We start from the raw sequence: 10205 nt of genomic DNA on the forward strand, positions 1-10205 counted from the left end.
AAAGCTTATTTTGGCCTTGTCTTAATGTTACAAGACAACACCTGAGTGTGGAGCTCCTGAGCTGTACCCTTGGAGCTGGACAAGGCAAGGCTTTGCAGAAGAATTAATTTGCTTTATTCTGGAGTTTGTAAGAGGTTCCAAGTGCTTCTGGGGGAGAAACTTTTGGGAATGCAGAAATGTCTCCTTCCCCAGCCCCTGAAGGCCCCACAGGCAGCAGTGTCTTCTAGAAAATGAGTCCTGTGGCAGCTCCAAATGATCTTTTTTTTTTTTTCCTTCTTTTCAATTCTCTGCAGTTACCTGTTCCACTACATCTGCCAGGACAGGATTATTTACCTCTGCATCACAGATGACGTGAGTATTTTGTTCCCAGCAGGTCTGGGAATCCAGCTGTCAGTTTTTAGTGGGTGCTGGTCTGAGGTGCCTTTTCCCCCATGGAAGATGCTCGTGTTCTCATTCCCACTGGTTGCAGCTCTGATGTCTAAGCCTGGAACTCCAGTTGTAGACTCACAGAATGGTTTGGGTTGGAAGGGACCTTAAAAATCATCAGGGACACCTCCCACTGCCTGTGAGTTGGTAGTTTTGAGGTGAAGTCCTTGTTTTCCCTGCCAGGGCAGTGGGATGGGGATGCAGGGACCAGTTCAGTTGTCAGTGCCTGGTGCTCCTCAGTTCTGGAAGTGCTGAAGCCAAAACTTCTCCCTCACTGCAGGAAGGTGCCAGGCACTGAATTAGAACTGTGGCTATCCAGGCTGGGAATGCAGCCTGGAAACAAGGCAGGGAGAATTCACAGTGGGATCACCGAGTGGTAATAAGAGAGCGCTGTGGCTGCTCTTCCAAGCCCTGGGATAAGCAGCCCAATACCAGTGCCACACACAGACACACCAGTTAGGACTGGGAGTTACAGCCTCTCTGTGAGTGGCTCTGTGCATGCCTCTGTGCATTCCTGGTGTCTCTGCTCTCTCTGCCAGGACTTTGAACGCTCCCGAGCCTTCACGTTCCTGAACGAGATCAAGAAGCGGTTCCAGACCACGTACGGCTCCCGAGCCCAGACAGCCCTCCCCTATGCCATGAACAGCGAGTTCTCCAGTGTCCTGGCAGCACAGCTGGTGAGCCCTGTGGCTCCAGGGCACTTCCCTGGCAAGCCAGACCTGCCCCAGGAATTCTCCTTGGGTTTGCTCCCTGGGAACTGCATGTGGAGGTGGGCAGTGGGTTGTGCTCCCCACGCTCACCCCACAGCTCAGGGGGGAACTGGGGATGGAGGAACTGTTTGGATCAGGAGATCAGAGCTTAATGGGAACACTGGAAATGTCCAGGCTGGTTCCAGTTACCACCCAGTGCAAGGGAATGTGGCTGTCACTGAGAGCAGGACAAAGGTGTGGTGCTCCTTTGCTGCTCAGCTTCAGAACTTGAGTGTCTGCTGATCCCTGACTGCCTTTCCCTTTTCTCCTTCCCCTTCCCCTTCCTCTTTCCCTTTTTCTTTCCCTTCCCAGCAATTCCAGTGGCTGCTGGAGTGTGACAGGGTGTTTGCTGGTGGCACTGTGGCCTTTTCAGGAGCACAGGCAGCTGGGCTTGGGTTACACCAAGTGCAGGACTGTGGGGAACTCTCCAGCTTGCACTGAGGCTCCGAGGTTTTCCATTCCCAGCGTAGGAGGAATGGAAGGAAGGAGGTTCAAGAGCAGGATAAATAACCTGTGACAGGTCCCTGAGTTGAGATTTGCCTTGGATGCTTCCAGCCCCAAAATGACAAGGGTGAGGGGAGTATCCCTCCCCCCCTGAGCTGGGATGGAGTTCAGGATGCTGCATTCCCAGTCTGTGGAACAGTGTGGTGCTGGCAGGGGGAGCTGCTCCCCTGCCCTGGCTCCAGCCTGGATCCTGCACGGGCAGAACACTGTCAGTCTCCTTCCACAGAAATTCCCAGGTTTCAGAGGACTTTTTTGGCAACTCTGGGGCTGTTCTTGGACTCCTGGAAGGAAAGGTGGAGTTGGAGTTCACTTCTCTCTTGGGGTGTGGGAGTTCTGTGCTGGGCTCTGGCAGAGCCTTGATATCCAGCCTGTTTTTGGGAGAGCTCTTGGCTTGCTGTGGGTTTGGATTTGTGTGTTTGAGGTGCCACACAGGAGAGGGTGGAAGTAATTGGGTTGTTTTATCTCTTTTATTCCCAGCAGCATTTGAAGGAAGGTTTGCATCTGCCTCCTAGAACCAGATGCATTTCCCAGAGCAATCAGTTAATTGTCTTCTAATTAACTTGCCTTCCCTTGCTGGATAACCAGGCTCTGCAAACACCCTGTGCTGCTGCAGTGGGGTTTTTGTGGGAGAGAGGGAGGGGGTAAAGCAGTTTTTTGGGTTTGGGATTGGGCTGCTCTTAAAACATGAGCTTCTTGTAGAGGGAATGGTGCAGTTTGGGCTTTTCCCTGGGATTTGGGCTGCAGAGCTGCTCTCCCAGCACCCCCAGCAAGGGCTGGGGGAAGGACAGGGAATTCCTACAGGGAATAATAGCAAGTGAAATGAGTGGAGCCAGCTGGAAGATGGAGAAGGAATAAAGAACTGCTTGGTGACTGCAGATCAATAATGTTATTAGTGCACAAACCCTCAGGCTGCAGGGCTGCAAGGAAAGGCTTTGGATCTCTTAAGAGCCCTTAATTGACTACAAACAACTTGATAACCTGGTTTGGGGTTGTTTGTGGGGCTTTTTTTTTTTTTTTTTGAGCTCTCCCTTGAATTAAAGCCAAGATGTCCTTGGAATGTTGGCTTTCAGGGCTCGTCCACCCGGGGCTGTGGGGTGGGAGTTCTCAGTGCTCTGCTGTGCCTGGGGAGGGTGTTGGTTCTGCTGTTCTCCATGGAGGCCTTGGCTCTTCTGGTCTCTGGGAAGTGCCAGATTTGGGGGTGTTGCAGGTGCAGGAGGAGGGGAAGAGCTCTGGCTTCTCAGTGTAGGAATTCTGGCCCACTCCCAGTTTGTGTTGAGGTGCAGGGGGAAGCAGGACCCTGAGGTGAGGGAAGGTAAAGGGAGGATTTGCCCTTGCACTGCTGCTGCTTGAAGTTTGTCCTGGAATTTGGGACAGGGGCCATGTGTGGGTGCCCACAGTGAGTGGGGAAGGGGGTTTGGAGAGTCTCAGGAGTTCATTTCGGGAGCAAGGACAATTCCAGTGCATAATAAATGAGATTAACTTCTTGTGGGTGATGGGATGGAGTTTTCCTTCTCCACCAGGCTTTGACATGTGAGGACTGAACCTACACAAAGTGCTGGCTCAGCACTTTGTAAGCTGGAATAAGTTTAAGGAGTTGCCTTATCGGAAGAGCCAGGCAGTTTTTGGAGCTGATATTCCCCTAAAATCCCAGCTTTTCCAGGTCCCTAAAGCTCGAGAGGAGCTGCCTGTCTCAGCTCCTGCATATGGATGGAGTCCAGGCCTCAGCCAGGAGCAGTTCAGTGCTGGCAGAGCTCTTCCCTCCCTGCTCCAGGCTGGCAGCCTGGCTGCCCTGTCCTCGGTGCAGGAGCAGGGATGTTTTCCAGGTGATCCCTGTCACTGGTGGGAGGCAGAGATCCCACTCCAGCTCAAGGGCAGCACACACATAATCCTGGGAAGGGGGGCTGTGCTTCCAGTCCAACCAGTGACTGGCTTTGATAGTGGGCCAGTCTGCACCTTCTCCCAAAACTCCACTGGGGCAGTTCCAGAGGAGCTGTTGGAGTGGGTGCTGTGCCCATGAGTTACCAGGTGGGTGCTGTCAGTGTTGGACTCTGTCAGATTTGGATTTCAGTTAAACTCCTGCCCAGAAGAAAACTGGGATTGGAGCAGGCAGGTGGGTGATCATGGAGCAGAGCAGCTGTGATGGGATCAGGGACTTCAAATCCATGCAGGAAGAGCAGAACTCAGTTCCCTGATGCCACTGGCCCTTGGTTTCCCTCCTGGGGTTCTGCAAACCCTGAGGCTCCTCTAAGCTGGGGGTTGGCTCTTGCTGCTCCCACCCCCCCGAGCTGGGCAGGCACCAGGGGATCACTGGGGTCCCAACTGGGGGAACTGGAGTCACTGGCACTTCCCAAGGGAACGAAGGGGCAGGGCTGACAGGAGTGGTGCAACAGGGAACACACCAGAGGGGCTGGAGAGCAGCAAAGCTCAGGGCAGGTGAGCTGGGAGATCCTCCTGGGTGGGTCCAGGCTGTGGGCTGGCCCTTGGCTGCTCCTGTATCCTGCTCCTCTTGGGACACTCCAACTGGCCACCTTCAACATTCCCAGTCCACAGGCACTCCTCACCTTCCCTGGATCCCCCTCTGAGGCCACCTGTGGAGATGGATCCCTGCTGTCCCCTGGGATTGCAGGGACCCCTCGATGTGCCCTAGAGAAGCTCATCAAAGTGTGTTGCCTTCAGAAATAGTTCCGAGCTGAGGAGTGGGGCTGGGACCCCTGACAGGGACCCACAGCTCCTGCCTCCTGCCCTAACTTCCCTTCCCTGCTGCCAGTTGCTTCCACTTCCAAAGGGGACTGTCACTTCTGGGCCCTCTGGGCACCAGTGTGGGAGCAGAGGGGGGGGGAGGTCTGTAAATGGCTGAAAAAGCCAGATTTTGGTCTTCCACCCACTGATAAACGTCTTGGGTGGTTTGAAAACTCCCATTTCTGTCCGTGCTGTTCTGCAGGGACCCGAGTTGCCTTTGTTTGTGTTAAAGACCTGAAGTGGAACGTTGAGGGTCCTGTTTTCACTGACTGTTTCTGTTGAGGTCCTGTTTTCATTGACTGTTCTTTATTGAGGTCCTGCTCTCGCTGACTGTTGGTTTGTTGAGGTCCTACTGTCACTGATTGTCCTTTTTGAGGTCCTACTGTCACTGACTGTTGGTTTATTGAGGTCCTACTGTCACTGATTGTCCTTTTTGAGGCCCTGCTGTCGCTGACTGTTGGTTTATTGAGGTCCTACTGTCACTGATTGTCCTTTTTGAGGTCCTGCTGTTGCTGACTGTTTTTGTTGAGGTCCTACTGTCACTGACTGTTGGTTTGCTGAGGTCCTACTGTAACTGCCTGTTCTTAGTTGAGGTCCTGCTGTCACTGCCTGTCCTTTTTGAGCTCCTGCTGTCACTGCCTGTCCTTTTTGAGCTCCTGCTGTCACTGCCTGTCCTCTGTTGCAGAAATACCACTCGGAGAGCAAAGGCCCTGACCAGGTGGCAGAGACACAAGCCCAGATCGATGAACTCAAAGGAATCATGGTCCGGAACATAGGTACCTGCTTCCCTTGGGAAGAGCTGCCTGGAGCCTCTTTCACTTTGTGTCACACCAGTTTGGGTTTGGACAAGTCTGACTGTTCAAAAGAGAGCTGGAATTTACCCAAATTCACTCCCCAAACACAGCCCGTGTGATGAGAGGCTGCTCCTGAAAGACCTGGCAGTGCCAGGAAGGCTGGGAATTGCATCCAGGGGCTCCTGGCTTAGGGTTGGGTGTTGGAAGCAGCTTTTTGCACTGGGATTCTACCTTCCAATCTGGATTTTTGTCTCTTTTCTCCAGACCTTGTGGCGCAAAGAGGGGAGAAGCTGGAGCTGCTGATCGATAAAACAGAGAACCTCGTGGATTCGGTGAGTCTGGGGGAGATCCTGGAACTGGGAAATGGTGTTCCTGCACCCCAGGGAGCAGGGCAGGGAGACACCAGCACCCAGAGACACTGAGACAGACACAGGAGCATGGAGTCCTGCAGGGAACCCTTCCCTGGGTCATGTCTTATCCCTGCCCTCCTTACAGCTGCCTCCCAGCCTGGGAAAGATCCAGATAAACTGGAAAACGTGAATCCGTGCACTTGTGATGATACAACAAAGGGGAAAGTGGAGCTGGTTTAAAATAAAAATCAACCTGAGCTGTTCCACCTAAAGAGTCTGTGAAGACTCTGGAGCTTCTCTGAGTGTTTCTAAAGGAGGGAGGACTGAAAAAACCCCTAAATTTAATGTGATTCTAAAGCAGTGTTATCTGGTAAAGTGCCCAGTTCCTGTGGCATCCAACACTCCAAAGCCAATCCTGGAGTTCCTGGATCTTGTGGGGCCCTCTAAGGTGTCAGGAAGCCCTCGTGCTTTGGAGAGGCAGGAGAGGTGCCTGGAGCTTATCCAGCAGGAATATTGTCCTCCAGCTCCCAGGTGTGCAAACCTTGTCAGGTCCTCAGGTGGGAATGCTTTAGGGAAAGGGACTGGAGTTCCTTCAGGAATTGGGCTGTGTTCCCATGGGAGCTCTCCCAGGGAGTGCTGGTTCTTGGAAACCATGCAGGAAATGAAGGGATGGGATGTGTCCAGTGGGAATGTCCTACCTGAGTGTCCTGGGTGATCCAGGGCTGATGTTCTCCAGCCTGGGAATGGGCTCTAAGTCAGGAGTGCAGTTCACAGGGATGCACCTAGGAGGTGGTTTGTGGGAAAACTGGCAATTCCCAGCAGAGGGAGCTGCTGGATTGGCTGGATCCAGCCACTGCTGCCTTTCCCTGGGCAGGAGCATCCTGGGAATCCCTGCCTTGACCCAGCCTGGTGGGTGTTTGGGGTTGTTTGGTGACCAAAAGCTATTTTGAAGGAGTGGAATTGCAGGATACAGAGAGGAGACTTGGAGTGGGACAACCACAGGCTTTCCAGAACAGCTTGCCCAGAGAAGCTGTGGCTGCCCCATCCCTGGAAGTGTCCAAGGCCAGGTTGGATGGGGCTTGGAGCAACCTGGGCTAGTGGGAGGTGTCCCTGCCCATGTCAGGGAGAGAAAAAGATGATCTTCAAGGTCTTTTCCAACCCAGCCCATTCTGTGACACTGTAAAATGCAGGAGGGCCCAAATTCTGGAGGAATGTTTGGGCACTGAAGGACTTGTCTCACCCCTGGGGCTTGGCTGGCAGGAGTGGCCCAGTTTGGCAGGTGTATTTACACTAATTAACCCCTGGAATATGTTGGGGATTAGATCAGTGGATCTGTAAATATTTTGGAGCACTTCAGTTCCCAAAAGGTCAGAAGTGAGATGAGAACCCCACCAGTACTCTGAGATAGACCAATCCCTGTGGGCAGCCCCCAGACCTGGGAATATTCCATGTTTAATCCTTCCAAGCTGGCTCTGGACTTACTCACACACTTTATCCTGTCCCTGGAGTTGTGGGAGAGTTTTCTCTTGCTGCCTGTTCAGTTTTGTGCAGGAGTTAAATGGCTCTGGAGGAGAAAACTGCCATGGTTTGGGGAAGCAGGGAAAAGCTTGGCTCTTCTTGGGATCCAGCTTCCTTTGGGAATGAATTCCTTGTTTTCCTTTCCCTTGCAGTCAGTCACTTTCAAAACAACCAGCAGGAACCTCGCCCGGGCCATGTGCATGAAGAACCTCAAGCTCACCATCGTCATCATCATCGTGTCCATTGTAAGTGTGGAGAACCTGGGAAGTGTGGAGAGCCTCTGGAAAACACCAAAACCTGTCCTTGCTGCAGGGAGAGGCAGGGGGAGGAGGGTGTTGGCCAAGTTCTTTAGGGGTTTGGTAACTGGAGTTTCCAGGTGTGTGGCAGTTGAGAGAAGGATGGAAATCCCTCATTCTCTACAGAATTCCCGTTTTCCCTCCCCAGGTGATCCTCTACATCATCCTCTCAGCAGTGTGTGGTGGGCTGGCCTGGCCCAGCTGTGTGCAGAAATAACCAGAGCTGCTGCTGGGCCCTTGGAGATGAGTGCCAGGAGTGTGAAGAAGCAACCTATGGAATAACTCACCTGTCACCTCTGCCACCTCCTCATCCCTCCATCCCTCCAGGACTTCAGACTTTTTTGCCTTATCACCCCAGAGGGGCCCAGAAGGAGCTGTGACCTCCAGAGAGGGCTGGGCTGGATTACTTGAAGGGATTTCTTTGTTCCTTTTCCTGTCCCCACGAATGCCTTCCTTCCCTGTGTCCCTGTGGCTTTGCACTCGGATGGGGAACGGGCCTGGCCTGCCTGTGAGGATGGAGCCAGAGGGTGGTTTGGGGTGGGCTGAGCCAAACTAACAGGGCAGGGATGAGATGGTTTGAGTTTCCACAGTCCCTGGAGATGCACATCTGGCCACGTGTGGCTCTCAGTGCTTCAGCACGGGAAGGTCACGGCTCTAATCCCGGTGGGAACAAAACGGACGGGGCTTTGTGCACTGAGAGGTGGGAAATCTCCCTTTTCCTGGGGAGTTTTCCTGCAGGTAGGGGGGGTCACCTCAGCATTTGGAATGGCTGCCTCTTCATCCTCACTTCTTCCTCATCTCCCCCCTTGGTTTGTGGCTGGGTGGGCACAGTAAAGGAGGCGGCTGCTCGTGGTTCCGGCTGCAGTCACGGATCTGCTTTCTCCCAGGTTGTTTCTCCTGCTGTTCTTTGGAGGGTGGATTGGAATGAGTACAATGCTGGCACTGGCTGGGGTGAATTTGGGGGCCAATCTGTTGCTCTGGCTTGATCAGGTGTCAGGGAGCTGCTGCTTGTGCTTCTCCTGCTGTGAGTGCTAAAACCACAGGACAGAGAAGGGCTGGAGGTGCTGCCTGGGGACTCCGAGGGCTGAGGGAGAAAGGCTCTGCCAGAGGCAGGAATGGGCTCCTCTGGGAAGAGTTCAAACCAAACCCAAGGCTGAGAACCAAAAGCAGGCTCAGCTGGGCTGTTCCTGTCCCAGCTGCTCCCCTGAAGCAGCAGCCAGGCCTGGCTCCTGGGGGAGTGGTGTCCACACTTCTGTCCTGGAGCTGATGGGCTCCTGTCCCACAGAAGAACCAGAAACCCCCTTCACGTGGGCTCCAAAGGAATCTGCTTCCTTCATCCCAGGGAAGTGGGCTGGGGTGGTGGTACAGGAAGGGGACTGAGCTGGAGCACGTGGTCGGTGCTGTGGGGTCCTGGTGCCACAGGGAGGGGGGTGATGTGACACTGCTGCTCCTTCACTGTCACACCCACCCTGCAGCTTCCCAGCAGCTCCCACAGAAAGAGTTCTCTGAACTCGCAGCTCCTTTGGATTTGTGTTCTGCTGGGCCCAAACTTCACCAAGGGGGATGGGACTTGGATCCCCCCCAGTAGGAGAGGCCACTGGCACCTGCTTCTCTCCCTGTAAATGGAATGTAAAGCTTGGAGAAAGCCCCCTCTCAGCTCCTGCAGCCCCTGTACAGCTGTGCATGTTTAGGGGGCCTGGTGTTAACCCTGTTCATTGCCATGATTTCTTGTCTTATGTACAAACAATTTTTAAAGAGAAAAAAAAAAAATCCTTCCTTTCCTTTCAAAGGATGCACTGAGGCATTAGTGTAAAAACAAAAGGTAACTTGATTGATTTCAATAAAATTCCTGTACAGAAAGCAGAGCTCCTTAGTTTTGTGGAGGCCTTTCCACCTACCTCAGGAATGCTGTTAGGGTTTGGAAGCAGGTTCGTGTATCAGGATGAGGGAGTTGGATTTCCTTTGGAACCTGCAGAAACTGTTTGAGTTGCTGATTATTATCTTGGTTGCATTTTAATGCTACCAGCCAGGGCTCAGGATGCTGGAGAATGTTGGAGGCTGAAGGGAGAGCCCTGGGGGTGAGAACAGCTTGGAAAAATGGAATGAGAAAACCTGAATTAACAGCTCCTTAGTGGGATGAGTCTGGGGTTGGTGCTCAGTGTTCCCCTCCTGAAGCTGCTTCCAAGTGTTTGTCAGCAGCAGATTTGTATTTAAAATTCCCATGAATCCAAGCAGAATCCAAGCTCAGCACCTTTTTGCTTCTCTGGTCAGCCTGGAATTGTATCCAGGTCTGGATCTCCACAGCCATCCAGGCTGCAGAGAGACCATCCCACCTGCCTGACAGGCTTTAACTAGAATGTCACCTTCAATCATTAACATTTATCTGGGGGGAAGGATCCATAAAAAATAGCAGCTCTCACCTCAGGCAGTGCCTGGAAAACACCAGTGTGCTCCCATCTTTGGAATATAATAAAGGCAACAGGAGTGGCCTCAAATAGTACAGAAATCAAAGAGAAATGTTGCTGCTCTTTTACCTTTCAGTGCACTGGGAAGGCAAGATCAATGGGAGCAGGTTCCACCAGCTGGAAGGCTCAGAAAAGAATGTTTTCCATAAAGGAAACAAAGAGGAGGTGCTGGGAATGTGCTGAGCTCTGTCAGGGTGGGGAGAAGCCTGTTGATGTAAAACCAGCTGAAGTTTGGAGTCAGAGAAGGAGCAGTTGAGGCTCATGTGCCTCTTCTCTGCCCTGGAAAAGTCCCTAAGTGGTGGCACTGTCCCTGTAGGTGATGTGACTGGGTGACACAGGACCACCAACTGTCTGTTCCTCTCTT

The 10205-nt window shown here is 52.9% G+C and overlaps 1 protein-coding gene across 2 annotated transcripts in view; it reads left to right on the top strand.

Moving 5' to 3' along the window:
• VAMP7 (vesicle associated membrane protein 7) overlaps nt 1–8248 on the top strand; it is a 17531-nt gene extending 9283 nt beyond the window's left edge. For both annotated transcript variants that reach the window (XM_051791813.1, XM_051791822.1), the window contains exons 3-8: nt 294–351; nt 966–1103; nt 5104–5194; nt 5477–5544; nt 7233–7325; nt 7525–8248. In XM_051791813.1, coding sequence (XP_051647773.1) covers nt 294–351; nt 966–1103; nt 5104–5194; nt 5477–5544; nt 7233–7325; nt 7525–7593 — 517 coding nt within the window. In that variant the 3' untranslated portion in view covers nt 7594–8248. The remainder of the gene's footprint in view (nt 1–293; nt 352–965; nt 1104–5103; nt 5195–5476; nt 5545–7232; nt 7326–7524) is intronic.
• The last annotated feature ends 1957 nt before the right edge of the window (nt 8249–10205 follow it).

Source organism: Manacus candei, unplaced genomic scaffold (assembly GCF_025592945.1).
Source record: "Manacus candei isolate 608988 ecotype Guabito, Panama unplaced genomic scaffold, ASM2559294v1 h1tg000003l, whole genome shotgun sequence".
NCBI classification, from domain to species: Eukaryota; Metazoa; Chordata; class Aves; order Passeriformes; family Pipridae; genus Manacus; species Manacus candei.